The following is an 18,337-nucleotide window of genomic DNA, read 5'->3' on the forward strand; positions in this document are numbered from 1 at the left end:
ATCTCTTTTTTGGCTTCATAAAGTTTGGGGGAGCTTGAGGAGGGACAATGTTTAGTTCAGGTTTGAATATGAAATGTGTAAATATGTTCCAGATATGTTTACCACTTTGAATAGCTCATTTTAATAAAAAATAGTACATTTTACTAGAATTTTATAAAAGAGATGTGAGTTGGTATAAAGTATAGAATACTGCCCTGAATGCGTATAACAAATTTTATTCTGACACACTAATATTTATGGAAGATTTTGGCCTGATTCAACAGAGCAATTATTCGTCTACAGTGTTGCTGCAACAAACTATGGCTTAGGTAGTCCTCGTTTAGCAACTGTTCATAGTTACAATGGTGATGAAAAAGTAATTTTGCAACCAATCCTTGCATTTATGGCCTTCTCAAGTCTGTAAATCAAAGGAAAGCTGAAGTAAGATCGTAAGCACAGTTGCAGTTTCACTTAACAACTGCTTTGCTTAACCACAGAGTTGCTGGTCCCAATTGTGGTCACTAAATGAGGACTATCTGTATCCTGTTCAAGGCAGCCTTGAAATTGTAGCTTCCCAGTTAGGACCAGGATGATTTAATGAACCAGGAATTGCTCAAGCCAGGATTCAAGAGGGAAATTTGAGAGACTTATCACAGAAACAGCATTATATCTAAACTTAACCTCTCACTGGGTTCAGACACCATGCTAAATAGTGACTTTTAAAACATTAATTGATAAGTAAATCACAGCCAATGCCAAAACGATCACTAAGCAAGTTGTAATGGTATGTGGGAATGACCTTGGGAAACGGGGAAGAGTCATAGCCAGGGGAATGGTCAGATAACAGGCAGCTTAGCCCGCAAAAGGATTGTGGGCATGGCAAATGTCTCAGAAGGGACCCTCCCTAGTTTCTTCGTCTGTAAAGGTGATGGGGGAGAAATGTTCCTTCAGACTTGCAAGTTTCTGTTAATGTAATCTTACAATCAAGTAGAATTAGCCCATCTGGTTGTCCTTCCTGTATAATCTACCTCACAAGACTGACACAAGTTTAAACAAAAAGAAGGGGGGATAGGAAACACTTTAGAGGATAGTATCAAGATTCAGGTGGATGCTGATAAATTGGAACAATAGGAGAAAACCAGTAAGATGAATTGATGAACTGGTTCTCAAGGACCAGTTGAAGGGTTTGGTATGTTTAGCCTGGCAAAGAGAAGACTGATTGGAGATGTGATAGCTGCCTTCAAGCATCTGAAGACCTGTCATGTAGAAGATCGGACAGAATTTGGTGGTTGTTCCAAAAGACCAAGTGGGAAATAATAGGTTTAAATTACAAAGAAGTAGATTTTGGTCACACATCAGGAAAAAATTCCTTTTTTAAAATAATTTTATTAAACATTACAATTACAAAGATAAAAACTAATCCAAACTAAAGGAGGAGGAGGAGGAGGAGGAGGAGGAGGAGGAGGAGAAGAAGAAGAAGAAGAAGAAGAAGAAGAAGAAGAAGAAGAAGAAGAAGAAGAAGAAGAAGAAGAAGAAGAAGAAGAAATAGTGCAGAAAAGAAAAATTAGAAAGAAAAATAGAAAAGAAAGAAAAAAAAATATAGTAAAGAAAAAGAAATATATAAAGAAATTACTTCCCCCTTTATCACAACAAGTATAAATAATTTTAGTAACTTATCACCCTCTCTTAAAATACAACAAATGATCTCTTATTCCCATATCCCATCTCTTATCTATAAACAAATTCTTAAAGCCTTGTCATTCAGTCCTGGTCAGCAAAAGTCCCATTAAAGCTTACCAAAGATAACAACATATCTATTTTAACCTTGATCAAATAAACCAACTTTATATTCCTTCTTTTTACTTTTAACATTCTTGATCTTTAATCCCTTCAAATAATGTCCTAGAATTTTATTTCTTTCATTTTTTCTTTATCTCTTCCTCCAAAATTCTTCAAAACTTTAACAGGTCTCTTTTGTAAATCCAATATAGGGAAGTTATCCAGGTCACTCTTTTGGTTTGTTATTTGTACATCCCTTTTAATTATTAAGACATCAGCCAGTTTCATTTGTATATCCAGGGTAGCATCTTTTTACATATTATTCTTGTAGCCTGTCATTTTAAATCCTCTTTCAAATTAATCTCAGTCTTGTCCGGTAAAACTTGTTCCTCTTCCATAACATCTTTTAAACACAGTCTATCTATAATGGTAGACACTCTTAAAATTAACTTCTGAGTCCATTGTTCACAAATATCCTTCAATATGACCAATGTTAAAGACTTTTGCTCCAGTCTGTATAATAAGTCAAATTTAAGTGTTGTTCTCCTTTAATTGTAATCTTTAATTCTTTCTGGTTCCCTCCAGTGTCCAACCTTCAAAGTCCCATCCTATCATGTGTGTCTGTGTCTGTGTCTGTGTCTGTGTCTGTGTCTGTGTCTGTGTCTGTGTTTTAATAATTCAAAACAACAGCATTTTCCCATGGGATAGATTCTTATTAATTTCAAAAACTTATTTCAAAGCCATCTGGACCTTAGTCTGTTTATAACTTTCCAAAATCAACATTGTAACCATCTTTTTTCTGTTTATTCCAAAAAAGGATTTTTTAAAAAAGTCTTTAATCTTGTATTTAAAACTTCTTTCACTAAGAATTGAAGGAAACTCACCCAGTGAATGCTATAAAACGTGTTGATCTAAAGGCTCCTAATAGTTGAAAAGCAGTTCAGAAGTAATTTCTGAAAGTGATTAAGAAATGAGATTCAGCAAACCTTATGCCCCTACAGGCTACATTATGGCTATGAGCTCGGTTGGAATCCTTTGACTGCCAGCCACTTGACTCACAAGTTGACCACAAAATCCTTGGTTCCTGAAGTCTATTCATGAGGATCAGCTGTCCAGAGTACATGTGGGTGATCTCATGATCTCTCCTTTTTCCCAAGAGACTTTGCCAGCCAGAATTTGCTGTCTGACCGCCAATCTCCACCGCAATGCCTTTCCCCATTCCTTCAGGGACATCTAGTTCACTCTCCTCATTGGAAGTCCATCAGGAAAAAATTCCTAATGGTTCAGCTGTTCAATTTCCTTCAACAGAGTGCCTCAGTGCACTCTCCTTTGTCAGAGGTGTTTAAAGAGAGGCTGGATGACTATCTCTCTGGGATGCTATAGTAGTGGATTCATGTACTAGGAAAGGAGTTGGACTAGAGGATCTCTGAGATTACTTCCAACCCTAACTTTCTGAGCAATATTATTGAATAATTCATTGTATTGCATTGTATTGCATTACATTTATATCTCAATCTGCTCTAGTTCCCTTGGGATGTTCTCTTTTCTGTCCTACCATATGTTTGGCTGTTTTCTGAGGTGGGCAGATTTCCATTTAAAACACTTGGCTGGAGCCATCCAACATTTTTTTATTTTCTAAGAATGCATAAGAGGCCTAGAGGCATACTTGTAAATAAAGAACATGCTAGAAGTTGGCACTTTGTTTGCAGCATGGCCAGATTCCACTCAACTTTATTTTTAATTAAAATAATTATTTAAAAAGTCAAATGGGAGAAGGAGTTTAGGGAATGCCAGAAGATTTGTGGGTGATGCATTGACACCCATGGGCACCAGGTGTCCCACCTCTGAACTAGGAAATACTCAGGTCCCTTCTTGGTTCAAGGCAGACTTCTTTTCCAGTTTAGCAAAAATTTCTGCATCTGACCCTACCATTAGCTAAACTGAGCAGCCAGTTTGGGTGGCTGAATAAGACAAATAATGGATTTGGCAAAGATTCTTCCTGCTAGATTCCCAATCTGCTACTTGGCAGCTATTCCTTATGCCCAAGATTTGTCACTTTCCAGAACAGTTTGACATCCCACTGGTGACCTGGCCATCTTCGATCAACTTTCCTAGCAATGTTACTATAAGAACCTCCTCAGAGTAAGGTTCATGATATGACCAGCTAGTTGCCAAGCAGAAGATGAATAATGGCTCTACTACTGCTATGGAGAAAGAAGTGCCCAGAAGGATAATAATAGTGGCAGCAATGGTGGGGAGTGGAAGTGTCCCTCTTGCTTCATGGAGCCTCCACCATCTCAGGCAATAGATCATCTTGGGCTACTCCTGAACAGGTCGTACTGCTCTTGTGCTATAGTGGGTGCCACCGAATTCTTCAGCATTCCCCTTGTGCTTTGGATCATGGAGATCTGCTCCAGGGCTTGTTTATTGCAACACAGAAATCAATATTGTAATTTGAGGTCTCATCCCATATCAACAGCATATCTGTAGGATCAAGTCATAGGCTTCAAACTATACTGCCTCACTACTCAATGTGCAAATTATCCTCCTGGATTAATGCTTGTAATTTCATTGCCCCCCCATTCACTCAATCATTCTCTGCCAAAACAAAAACACTGTGAAATCCAGATTTCCTAAGGAATCTAATCAATTTTTTTGAATAGTTACCAAGAGTAAATAAGGAACAAATTTATTTATACTCATAGGCCAATACAGAATTGATGTACAAATGTGCATGTTAATTATATTCCTCTCTCTCTGAAATATATTGTGACTGCTTAAAGTTTCATTTAAAAATCAAGTTAAAAAGTCTCCCTCAAGTCAAGTTCAACTCCTAACAACTACACAAACACATCCATGTTGATTTCCTGGCAAAAACATGGAAGCAGTCTGCACTTGCCTTTTTTGAATTTTTCAATCTAGGCAGCAGTCCTGGGATTTTCTGGTGATCAACCAGCCAAATACAAACTAGGTTCAATCCTGCTTAGCTTTTTCAAGATCAGCCAAAGTTGGCTAGGTGCTTCCATCTGACAAATGCTAGAAATGTTAAGGAACCAACTTGTCTATAGCTGATTATCTGTCTTTTTGGCAATTAATCTATTATTCAATTGTTAGATATATGTCCATGCTTTCAATTTTTAATCTAGATTGAGTTGTGCTAATTATTTGTGTTCTATCCTCATTTGTGTTCTATTCAGAAGAAAGTTTTTGACACAAAACATAAAGTATTCTCACACATGTTTACATCTATGCAGATACCACAACTTTTTCTTCTTGTGGAAATCTACAATTGTAATTTGAGGTCAGATCTCATATCAATAACTTCACCTGTAGCAATAACCTCACCTGTAAGTTGGAGCAATGGACTCTGAACTGTATTTTCTCACTATTCATTGTCCAAATTACCTTCCTGGATAAGTAATTATAATTGTTCTGTACACCTAACCCACTGTTCTCTGATGAAGCAAGGACTCTAATTTCTCTCAGTGGCACTGAGGTATTGACACCAAGAAAGTATGCAGTAACTCCTACCTACTTTAGCATCCAAATAGCTCAGTCAGTAGATTGCTTCTGTCCTAGATCATAATGTTGAGAACTGGGTGTCTACAAATATCTATGTATCCATTTGTGTGCATGCACACATGTGTACAGACCCCCCCCACACACACACACACTTATTTCCTTCCATCCCACCCTTCCAGCAATCTGGAGGATTCTTAGTGGAACAAGAATACATTGATTTTCCCCACTCCTTAAAGATCCCCAGTCTGTTTTCCTCAGAAAGACTGGAAGCCTTATCACCCTCTCTCCCAGTGATCCTGCACATGATTCTTAGTCACTAGCCATGGGAAAGCAGCAAGCTGTCCTTGTCACTAGGAGTTCCTCAACTCTGTAGACTATTTTTGGCAACTGAGAATTACTCAAAATGAGGAGGTCATATGTTGCTCAACCCCACAAATGTATAAGATACTCTTAGACACAGAATCTTGAATGCTAACAACATGTTGAGCAGAGTGTTTAGGGAAAGGATTCGTTTCATCTTCTATTACAAGAATCTGATGAAGTTTGGCTGGGGGAAAAAACTCTTACCTGAGACCCTAAAAAATCAATTTACAATTTTAATATCTAGCCATGTTTTTACATCTCCCTCTCAAAATGTGTGGGTGTTTGTGGTGCTACTGGACTTTTATCCACATATAGTTGTGCACAAGACATATGAAGCACAGTGCATAAGGATGTAGAAATGGTGGTTCTTGAGGAAATGTGGCATGTAAGAAGAGATCTTCACTAGTGAATAGCATCCAACATAGATGGCTTAGGGAACTGCTTTCATCTGTATAGCCATATACTGTAGAACCTCATATCACTGGTAGCAGCTCTCCAAGGTCTCAGGGGGAAAAAAAAAAATTCCCATCCCATCCCTAGTCCTAGTAGTTGAAGATGTCAGGAATTGGACTTGTGACCTTCTGTCAGCAGTATTCTATCACTGAGTTACAGTTAAGCCTTAGCAGTGAGATGAACCCTACAACCATAACAGCAGACATGGCAAGTTTACAATGGAGCACTGAAGCCAGTACCTTGGGCAGGCAGATGGCTGCATGACTACCTAGCATAAGTGACTCAAGTATGCCTATTGCTTGCCTGGAACAATAAATAATGTGGCCTTCCCCAACTTGATTCCCTTCAGATATGCTGAGTTGATAATCCCATGTTAGCTGAGAATTCTGGGAGCTGTAGCTCCAAAACAACTGGAGGGTGTCAAGTAAAGAAAACTGGAATAATAAGAAAAACATATTAAGAAGAGAAATGCAGGTGAGGCACTATCTTATGAAAGCAAAATTATGCACACATGTTCAGTCATTGAGACTGCACCCATATATTGTTTACTTTGCTATTTCCAATTATAAGCTGTCACCATTCTGGACAGCTTAAATTGTGTCCTCAAAGACACAATTGTTTGGCTTCCTTTTGATGTTCTGAAATTATCTTAAGATTTCATTTGTATAATTTGCTGCACAGAGCACATTAACCTACTTGCCTTTACTATACTTGTTGAGGTAAGGCTAGCCAACTAATGGATGTTGAAAAAGTGGCAGATCAGGCTTTGGGTGAATTTGCTACTCAAGTTATCAGATAGCTGATATCCCAGCTGAATTTGGTTTGCCTGGTTTGGAGTTCAAATTACAAATTATAATGTATGTTCAGCCAGAAACATGGGAAGAGCCAAGCTTCTGCATAAGCAGAATTCAGTATAAACTACTCTGTGAGATTCTTGCATATGAGTGGATTTCTTTGTGAAACCATATGGTGAATCCAGATTACAACTAGGCTTTAGTTACTATTTTCTGTTATCATACTCCTTGGAGCATCATTTTACTATTTAGATGAGGGCAGAGAGGTCAATCCTAAAGGAAATTTCAAAACCTATCCTTGTTGATAAGACACAAGAAGAAACATATTTGAGTGTATTCTTTTTGTTGGAAGTATGGAGAGGGTTACTGTTAGTGTTGTTTTCAGTTAGGCAGCTTTCTACCATCCTCCTTGTTGTTGTTTAGTCGTTAAGTCGTGTCCGACTCTTCGTGACCCCATGAACCATATTGCGCCAGGCCTTCCTGTCCTTCACTGCCTCCCTGAGTTTGCTCAGTTTCATGCTCATTGCTTCAGTGATGCTATCTAACCACCTCATCCTCTGCCGTCCCCTTCTCCTTTTGCCTTCAATCTTTCCCAGCAACCATCCTCCTTGGCTGCCCACATTTCCCAGTCTTCAAATGCCCAATGGAAAAGATTCCTTCTTGATATTTTTCTTTGTATTTAATGATCTTGTGGGAAGCTACCAAGACTGTAAAGCATTCAAGAGATTATTATTCAGTGGAAAACAACACACTCAGTGTGTTGCGTGAAATCAAGAACGTGAAAAGTCACTGCTCTGGGCAGCCATGGTTACTTGTGAGTAAAATGCCATATTGGCCCAAACAACACAACATACACACAAGATCACTTCATGCTGAGGAAATAGTTTCCAAATATTTTATTGAAAATCATAGCAACAAAGTCATGATATTTTACAAGTAATAAGCACATAATTCTATTGTATTTGGCATGCAAGACTGAGGCATTAGAAATAGGAACACACAATGCCTACTTGAGAAATATGACAAACTTTATCAAAGTGTTATTAAGTTGCTTTCAAAATTTGTATAGTTATACCCCCCATATGAGATTCTACAGAAGTTTGAATAAGTCTCAAATTTAACTTCACTATCTATAGAAGCTTGCAAATTTACTCAACTGCTTATCATAGTGACATTCTTTGATTTCTGAAATTATCTAGATCTCCCCTGATCTGCCACAGTAAAAATCTCCCAGTTCATGCTAAGATTTGTTTTACACGTATCAAACTGAACATGCCACAAAACATCACAGAACATCCTCACCTCCCAGCAGGCATCTTCTCGTGCAGCATTTCAGGCAGACAGATCTTTTTACAAAGCAGGCCATTTCATTGCCATCTAGTTTTTTATTTTTTCCCCCCGATTTCAACATTTCATGGGTAATGAAGATGTTCTCAATTCTTACCAACCTGGGATCTGGGCAGAAGTAAGATTTCCCCTCTCCCCCCTTTTTTTCTTTTTGTTAAAACTTCTGAGTTTTTCCAGACTTGCTTATATCTTTCCCCCTTGTTTCTCAGTGGTCTCACAGAGGCTCCAGTCCTCTTGGCACTCATCTCCAATTCACTTATCAGAAAAAGTTATTTCTTGGGAAATCTACTATTCAGTTTCTAATGTGATGACAAATACACGATCATGTCATTTCTTAGAATGCTAACGGTGGAAGTATGTACTTTAATTCATTCTAGATTTCATTAACAAGTGTTGATCCACAGTATCTGCCACTGAACTACAGCAAAGAGCTGGAGAGATCTCAGTGGCAGGCAGCATTGCTCTGAGTGCAGAACAGACCTTCTGAATCTAGAGCCTATCCTATCACTCCCAGCCAGTATTGCCCATGGCAGCTAGGGATTTTGGGAACAATAGTCCTGTATCTTGAGGTAATCAAAACTGGGGAGCAACAGCACTAAAGGTTTCAAGTCCTTGTTTACCAGTGAATACTGCAGTTTGATTCAATGTCATGCGTTACTTCCTGAAAGTACAATACAATCTGACAGGCTACTATGGGAACCCAATTTGGATCTATGGTACCCTATGGCACATTATAGGCAACTATTTTCTTTAATAAGGATTCATTTTTTTAAAAATCAGACAGTAAAAAATAAATCTTCATACTAAGCTAATCCTAAACATAGTAAGCATTCAATTGCCTTTTTCAATACGTTGAAGCAGGGTTTGCATGAACAAGTGCCTTTCTTCTCCATAGCCACTGAGGAACATCAGGTATCTAAAGAAAATAGTTTTTTAAAAATGACACACACACACATATATATGCATACATATAGTTAGGTGTCTGAATATTACTATACCTTCCTAGCCTTAATAATTGGCTAAAAAGTAGCTACTGCATTGTGGTATTTGACTATCAAGGTCTTCTGAAATATTACATTTTGTCTTCTACTGCATTTGCTCGTTTTGTTTGGTTTTGTTTGGTTTTTACATGTATATTTGATACATGAGGTCTCTGCTTCCTCATCAAAGTCATTCCAGAAAATATTTACTTCTCAAGCTGAGAATATGAAGCACCCCCAAAATTAGTTATCTCCTTTCTGGCTAATATGAGTCTACTTGAATGCTATTATTATATATAAAACTTTTCTTGATTGTTTCAAACTTCATGGCTGTTGTCAAAAGATCTGTGCAAAAGAATTCCAGGGTAAAATGTTGCTGAACATTTGATTGCTGGAATAGATAGCTATTAAAATGCTGATATCTATTTATATAGCACCATAATATATTGTACTATACAAACATATACACTGGGAACTTTGCCCATAAGGGCTTGAATACTATTTCATCTCCAGAGAAAACTAGAAAGCATTTCTTCATGCCTGTGAAGCAATGTGAAACTTGTTCCACACTATGGAAGGAGCCATTTTTCTAATAACCTGAAACCCCAGTGGGGACTTTGCAGACTTTGTTAAATGTCTATAAAGAAAAGCAAAGTTGTCAGCAAGTGTGCCCCAAAGAGGGAGTTTCAGCCAACCACAGATCCACAGCATGAGTACCAACACAATACACCTTTTAAAATCCCTGTTCATTTCATTTCATTTCATTTCATTTCATTTCATTTCATTTCATTCAGAATTCAAATCTGTCTCGGTACACTAATAAAAAGTTTTAACTAAATGTGTAGCAAAACATATGAGTTGCCCTTCTAAAAAGATGGTGAGTGTAGTTGATTTGATTCTATGGGCCTTCTGTCTGAACCTCATCCTCTCTGAAATCTGTGATTTCAAAACTGACTGTCTCAGGGACCTGGGACAATGAATATGCTACCCTTGGACTCAGAGTTGCAAGTAGGAAAGAAATAACCTTTATCATTTTGTACAGATTGGAAAAAAGAAATATCCCAAAGTCTGTTTCAAGAAGGAAGACTAGCCTTGCTGAATTATATTTAAAAAAAAATTGGAAAGGCACCTTCCTTGTTCTAGGAAAGCAAGTCAGATGATTCCAAAGTGCTTTAAACACCACCACCACCCCCCACACACACAATTGTCTGTTTCCTGATATTGCTCAGAATAGTCTTCTCCAACTTGATACCCTTCAATTGTGTGAGGAGTACAATTCACAGAATTCCCACCCAGCACAGCCAATTCCAGGAGCTGTAGTGCCAGCAAATCTGGAGGTTACAAATTTGAGCAAGGTTGCTTTGGAAACTGACCAGATAGATAGATAGATAGATAGATAGATAGATAGATAGATAGATAGATAGATAGATAGATAGATAGATAGATAGAGTCTAGTCTTTTAGAGTCTTGCAATCTTTGTTTGGGAAAAGTGTTAAAAAGCAGCAATTTCATGTGGGATTTGGTGTTGGAGAATAGAAAGAGAAGTGTGCACTTGAAGAGCTGCTAAACAGTAAAAGCAACTTGGTAATTATGTGATGTATTCATGCAGTTAAAACCTGGCTGTTTAATTTAGGAATCTGTTCTCACTCAGAGTTTATTCTGCTTGTAAACTGACCACAGATTCCAGAGCTTCCCAAGCTCTTTATTCATACATAGAAACAAAACCTGGAAAGTGGCTGTCTTTGAAGATCCTACTGCTGGGGTAAGAGAATCAGCTGTTCTTGTAAATATTTTGTTTCCTGACTCTGAATTTTTTCAGTCTTTTAATATGTGAAGATACAAAGGATAATATCTCAGAGCAATAAGACTGGTCTGAAAGCATCCTCATGGAGTTCAGTGTAAATATAAATGTCTTTCTAAAGATGAGCTGTGAAACTGGGGGGGAAAAGCAAAGTACTGTAAGTCTGAAATTTAAAAAAACCAACAATCTGCATTAAACTGACTGGTTATTTTCCCACCAAAAAAATCTTTTCCCTAATTTTATTTTATTTTATTTTATTCAAACTGAGGTGGTAGCTAAGCTCAGATGGGTAGCTGTTATAATTTATTGTAGGAAAATACAGAATCTTTGGGCACCTTAAAGACTAATATTCATTTTGATCTATATTTTTTCATGGACTGAAGCTTATAAAGTGCTTGAGGAAAACAAGGAAACAGATAAAAGTAGAAAGTTATGTGAAACTTTTGGAAGTAATAAAACAAAGTCTGGAGCTTTGGGAAAGGGCAAGACTGAGAAATGAACCAGTTGCTATTAATTCATTCATGTACATGTCTATAATTGAAACTGCAGAGTGGGCTTGCAGGTTAGCTAAATAATTTACTAGATTGTTTTTACGTAACATTTGTCTTTACTCAAGCTGTTTGAAAGATGCCTCAAACATTCTGCTGGTTCAAGTGTCTTAGCTCCCAGCATGCCAGTTCCATACTCCAATCACTCTTCAAGGCACACCTCATTCAGGCAGGGTTGATAGCTATTTCCTGATGATTACTGTAAAAGTCAGTGGCAAAACTAAAAACTGAAACCAAAGGACCATGAACCCCTTCATCCCATTTTCTACATTGTACTGCATGACCAGATGATATACAACAATGAATGCTCATTTTAAAAAAGCTTACCAAGTTCAGGATCCCAACTTATTGAAAAACTCTATGATTTTTGCATGCCCTGCAGCCTTGGCCTATAAGAAAAAATTGCAACACTAGTAAGCATCATCACGTGCACATGTATATCTTCCATACACATCAGTATGACTTGCTCTTATAAGCATCATCCTATGCTTTACAGCAGGGTTCCTCAACCGTGGTGACTTGAAGATGTGTGGACTTCAACTCCCAGAATTCCCCAGCAAGCATGGCTAGCTGGGGAATTCTGGGAGTTGAAGTCCACACATCTTCAAGCTGCCAAGTTTGAAGAACCCTGCTTTTACAGTATTGTCCGGTCAAGGTTCTGATCCAAAGCTCTTCAATACCTAATGCCAGATTTGTTTCCCTTTCAGAGCTATTTTTGTGATAGTCTCTTTGGGAGTACCTTCCCAAGAAAGATTCAACATTCTTGAAACTTTAAGAAGACAGGATCATTCTTTTTATTCCACAAAGTTTAAAAATCATAGTGTCTATCTATACCCCCTCTAACAATCAGTGACAGCTTGAAAGATACTCGTTGTTTGGAAGAAAAAAGTGAGTGGTTTTATTTTTGTTGACAATCTGATTTTCTATTAACTTTTATGGTTTTTTATTTGTTCTGAGACTTTATGGATATTTTATTATGTATTATGCTACTTTTAAGTAGTGGGCTAGAAGGCTCTTTCAGCTGAGCTGGCAGGATACACATTAAAAATAGATAGATAAATAAGCTATACAATATGTGCTACACACATTTAATTAGAAGTGTTAATTCCATTAATTCTATTAAGGCTATGACTAGCAGTTCTTTCCCTCTACACACACACACACACACACACACAAGCTTGTTGAAGTTGTGTAGGTATTTGCATAAAATTTCTGGCAATTGCCCATTTGAACACTGTAATTCTTATTTGCTGGCCCAGCTACTTCTCTTTATTTGGAAGTAGCAGTATTGCTACAAGTAGCTCCATGTCGCCATGAGAGTCAACTATGCAGAACAGATATAACGCATGTACAGTTGGCCTTGCAAAACCTCCCTCAGTGTGATCTCCATTATTACCACTGAAAAACTCTGATAGAAGGCTTCTAGCACGACCTTGCAATTTTCCCTGTATCTAGAACTGAAATCTGAATATAGCATATAGTCATCCACAGTCATTCTTACCACATTAGCTGGAGTGTTCCCATCATAACCAGGTTGATTCAGATCTACCCCTGCCAAATGCCATGCCAGCAAACCATCAAGATCTCCATGAAAAGCAAGACTGCAAAAAAATAAAATAAAAACCATTTATTATTCTAATTATTCTGAGTTCAGAGAAGTACAGCCTACTTTTCAAATGTACAGCACAACCAAGCTTTATAGAATAGTAATTAACCCTTTTTCATTTCTGCCATATATTTATATTTATGTTTTCTGTAATTGGAATGAAAGTATATTTATTTTATTTATTACAAATACTTTATGTCATTTCAATCACCAGCCTCTAAGAAGCTTGTGAGCATAATGTTCAATATACTGTATAACAGTACACCAATCAATAAATATATTGATATATCAAAAATAAAAGATACAGTCAGTGATAATAATATTACAGTCATCAATCAACCAGATTCATCCCAGATTCAGGTACTTCTATCCATTCTTGACTTAGTCCCCAAATGCACATTGAACAAGCCAGGTTGTTAAAAACTTCCTATATGTTGTAAGTGAGTCCTCTCTGAATCCTCTCTTGTTGCACTTTGTGAGGAGTGGAGACTCTCAGTAAGTACTTCCTACAGAAACAAGCAGAATCTATTTGGAGCAAGTGGTCTTGATATTGTCTCAGAGTCCATCAGTTTTTGAACCCATAGGCACTCGTTCTTGCTATCACTGAGTCTAACCCTTTTCTCTCCATCCAAACAGCATCCAGACACTGAGACAAGACTTCTACTGCATCTTCCAGACAGCCTGAAGTAGATCTATACCTACAGTAGATACCATCAGTATATTGATCATACCAGACCCCAAATCATTGGATGACCTCCCACACTGGTTTCATATAGATGTTAAATAAGGTGCGGGAGTGCCCAGTAGCTTGATCTCTCCTCCCCTATGCACACCAACTGAAACTGCCCACCAGGAAGGAATCAAACCACCAAAGAATGATGCCCCAATTCCAGCACTTGTAAGTGATCCAAAAGATCTAGGCTGCCTCCTTCTATCTAAGACCCATCATAGATCATCAATCAGAGCAATAAATGCAATATCCATCCCCTGTTCAGGCTTGAACTCCAAATGAAAGGAATCCAGATAATCTGTTTCTTCCGAATCTTCTGTAGCTGATGGCCCACCACCATCTTAATCACCCTCCCCCAAATAGGCATTTTAGAGATTGGATTAATACAGCTGGGTCCAGGACCTCTTCCACCAATGACCTTTTCCAGGACATCAGCATTCCTTCCTCCCATAGCAAGACATTTGCATCAGCCCAGACTTAGCTTTCTTTCTTTCTTTTTTTGTTAACTCTCCCTGCCAGGTGGAGCAGGGATCAAGCTCACGGGTGAAAGGGCTCATTTCCTAAAGGACTCTGTCCATTTCCACATAATCTATTCAGGTTTGAAACTCTTCCCAGATAACATTGCTATCCCAGACAACAGGTTCAAAGAAGAGTGATGAGAAAAATGAGAGGGATTCAAAGCACTAGAAACTGAGTTCTATGAAGAAAGATGGACAGACCTGGGAATGCTTAATCTTTAGAAGTAAAAGCTGGAATGTGGGGTGGGAAGGGGGAAGTAGATAGATATTATAGCACTCTCCAAATACCTGAAAAAATGACAAGCAAAAGAAGGCCCTGTCTTCTATCATTCCAGAGTACAGAACACAGAATTATTACTCAGTTGATGGCTCATCTTCACTGGATGTGTTCAAATGTCATCTGTCAGGGATGCTTGAATCTGGATTCCTGCACTGAGTAGGGGTTGGATTCAATTGCCTAAATAACTCCTCACAATTCTATGATGTTATGATTCTTGTGTGTAATTTTATATTTAAGAATTTTCAAAATAAAATGGTTCCCAATTATTTAAAGAAAAATGCTTACATTTTAGCAACAACAGAGATTATAATTAATTTAAAACATTGAAACAGAGTCTTAAATCAGAATGTTAATTACAATAGTAATTTTAAGATTTAAAACATAATGTTACTAAAATCAATTTCTGAGAAACTGTGTTTAGAATTAAAGCATTAATGTGAAATGTTTAAAAAGTGTCAGGTTTGGAAAGAAACATAATAATTGCATCACCTACCCTCCAATTCATATAATGTGCCTCCAGTAACAATTCAAAAATAGATGGGAAAGAACTGACCTACACTTTCTCTGTGCAGACGGAAACATTTAACATCTTAGTACCCAACAACATGGTTATTCATGGAAGCCACAAACATGACTGAAGAAAACCAAGAAGCTTGCTCATTCAGATTCATTTATCGTGTTTGCCCAATCTTTCTTCTTCATCATTCATCTTTACTCAAAATCTCATCCAACTTTTCCAATCAGTATAATTAAATGGCAGTCTTCCGCTGAAATATACTATCTCAAGCTGCAGAGGGAGGAGTGGGCTGCTTTTCCAACACTCGATTGTTAACAGCAAAATCAAAATACTTCACAGGTAAGTGAGGCAAGCTGATTTGTTATTCTACACATGGTCTAACCATCAAAAGCCAACCTATGAACCAGTATGTAGACATGGTGGAAGCATGGATGCTTTATTAGGATAGAAAGATATGGAGAAGGGTAGTGAATGATGTTAGTATAAACTAGCTTTACCTAAATGTCCTTTTCCTTTGTAATCGTATGATTTTAATTTCTTTGGCTTACTATTTCTTACTTCTTTTCTGCAATTTGCCTAATATTGCTTGTCCTAAAAAAGAATAGTGTGATGGGTATGAATGTATGTATGCAAGTATGATATGGCCAATTTTCTTTCTGAGGAAAAACATTATTACCTTCAGAGGAAGCATGATCTAATCTAAAATGGTCCACTCCAGGATGAGTTTTAGTAATTGTTTCTGGTGAATGCATCAACTGGACCATTCACTCACTCATACTTTTTACTATTCATGCTTATCCATCTTGTGAGATATGATAATAGGGCCAAGATAACCTTGTTCCCTGCACCCTCTAATAGGGCTATAATGTCTGAGCTCAAAAAATCTGAACAATGACTAGATGGCAGCAAAGAGTTATTTGCATAGAGTTAGCCTTTGGCTGCCAGCTGGTGGTCATCCAGATTTTTGCAGCCCGTATATGGGAGCCCTAATATTAATATTAACTAGGCAACCCATGACTCATTGGGTCATCGTTTCAGAGATATTTCCTTACCTAAACAGAGAAACAGAATGACTAAGGGCAAAAAAGCAGTGGGAGTGTAAGTGACTTGAGACTTGCTACCGGCTTCCCCATTGACTTTGCTTGTCGGAAGCTGGCACGGAGCATTAGAAATCCTTCCTTCCTTCCTTCCTTCCTTCCTTCCTTCCTTCCTTCCTTCCTTCCTTCCTTCCTTCCTTCCTTCCTTCCTTCCTTCCTTCCCACATATAATATAGGCTTGCACCACTTGCCCTCCCCTCACACCCCTCAGGAGAGTCCCATGAAGCCTCCTCCTCCTCTTTGACTGACCAGTGGAACTGCTGCCATTTTGCTGGGGGGAGGTGGAACAAAGGGAGCCAGAGACTATGAAGAAAACTGCACCCCTGTTCCCCATTCTGGCATGTCCCCAAGGGCCCCCTCCTTCAAGAGAGGAAGAGGGCTCACCCATTGAGCACCAGCACTCTCCAGCCAGCCCTACCTCACCAGCAGGCATCCAAGTCACTCCCTCAACCTTCCCTCAATGCCCACAGCCATTAAGAGATTTCAAATTTCTGCCTCATTTCCAAAGCAGCCAATTGCCATTCGCTCGTTGGGCCTTGCCACCAGCTAACTGGATTCCAGGTACAGACGGAGGTGGGAAAGAGGTCAGGGATATACCCATGACAATCACATGGCCTGGGCTGACCATGGCAACACAGCAGCACAGCAGTGCTGAAGCAGCCACAAATTTCCCAAATTTCAGTCCCATGGGATTTTGGACACATTCTGTAAGTTAGCCCATTTGAGGTACCTTGGTTCAAAAATGTTTGCCCTATGACACCCCATTTCACCCAATTGAAGGTTACAGACACAAGAGTTTAGTAATATATAGATATTAATACCTATGAATTTGATGGAGAACAACACATTTCTTAAAAGGGTGAGAAACAAAAGGCTTGGAAGAGATACCAGAAAAAGGAAGACAAGATTACAAAAGCCCAAATAGCTGAACAAGCAATACTGCTTGATGAATCAGTTGCATAAATTAGCAAGGGCGGTTGGGAAGAAGTTTTCGACAGGCTGGTTTCACCCAGAAGGTGTGCCCATGACCAAAGGGGAAAGAGGCATAGGCAGTTTCATATTTCACAACATCAGAGCTATCCCATGAAATGCAGTTTAAAGGGGATGTCCTGCATTCAAGTTGCTTTACATTTCGTGTTTTTGCTTCAAAATTCAATACTCAAATACAATATAAGAACAAAGCTGCCACATAAGCATTTTATTATTTTTTAATATTAAAAATTATAAAATCTCCAGCCTCCTGAGAGATATTTGCCTCCTCACGTTTCCAAATTAGAGGCCAAAGAGGCATTGCAAAAAAAAAAGGTAGGCAGGACATATAAGGTGCTAATGTACTATTCCTCCTCAAGGGCTGGCCCTATTATTAGGCAAAGTGAAGCAGCCACCTGAGGCAACAGATGCTGGAGACCAGGCGAAGCAGTCCCCTAGCCAGTTTAGCTAAGTCCTTGAACAGAGCTTCATGTACCACATATCCATCCTGGGTCAAATAAAGTAAGAATTTATAATGGTTATTCATAACTAGAAAAGTCCCATTTCCTATTGTTTCAAACACATGTATTTTCTGCAAACATTGTAGATCTTTTCCTAAGGAACATTCAGTGGGCAGGGACTTGATAGTAAGTAGGAGTTCTAGTTTCATGCAGTAGCTTAGAATGCTTTTTTCAAAGATACCACTAAATATAGTATTTTATTGGTTGGACATCAGAAAAAATCCTAAGCACCAATCCTGTGCAAAGATGCATGGAAGTAAATTCCACTGAACACAAAGCAAGAGGCAAAGCAGGCTTTACCTCAGGCTACAATCTAGTCCAGGATAGGACTGCTCACCAGTTTTTCTCCACTTTTCATTTTTTATTAGCACCATCAACCACTGAATCTGGGAATATGTTATCTCCCTGCTGTTCTTTCTACTGAGGGCTTGAGATAATTTTTCTCTACTAGCCTTCATCTATCCTCCCTTCTATTTTCTTCTACTACTTCTGCTTTGGAATTATCCTTATCTTGGAGGATGATATTTGACAAA

The 18,337-nt window shown here is 38.3% G+C and overlaps 1 protein-coding gene across 4 annotated transcripts in view; it reads right to left on the bottom strand.

The window, feature by feature from the left end:
* Window positions 1–7,777: 7,777 nt before the first annotated feature.
* ASPG (asparaginase) overlaps window positions 7,778–18,337 on the bottom strand; it is a 74,398-nt gene continuing 63,838 nt past the window's right edge. For all 4 annotated transcript variants that reach the window (XM_007423457.3, XM_025163561.2, XM_088149780.1 and 1 more), the window contains exons 14-16: window positions 13,068–13,167; window positions 11,894–11,955; window positions 7,778–9,153 (exon numbers count right to left, since the gene is read on the bottom strand). In XM_007423457.3, the coding sequence (XP_007423519.1) occupies window positions 11,899–11,955; window positions 13,068–13,167 (157 nt within the window). In that variant the 3' untranslated portion in view covers window positions 7,778–9,153; window positions 11,894–11,898. The remainder of the gene's footprint in view (window positions 9,154–11,893; window positions 11,956–13,067; window positions 13,168–18,337) is intronic.

The sequence above is a fragment of the Python bivittatus genome, unplaced genomic scaffold, assembly GCF_059951505.1.
Source record: "Python bivittatus isolate LINGU-HERP-01145 unplaced genomic scaffold, Pbiv_v1 ctg000580_np1212, whole genome shotgun sequence".
NCBI classification, from domain to species: domain Eukaryota; kingdom Metazoa; phylum Chordata; class Lepidosauria; order Squamata; family Pythonidae; genus Python; species Python bivittatus.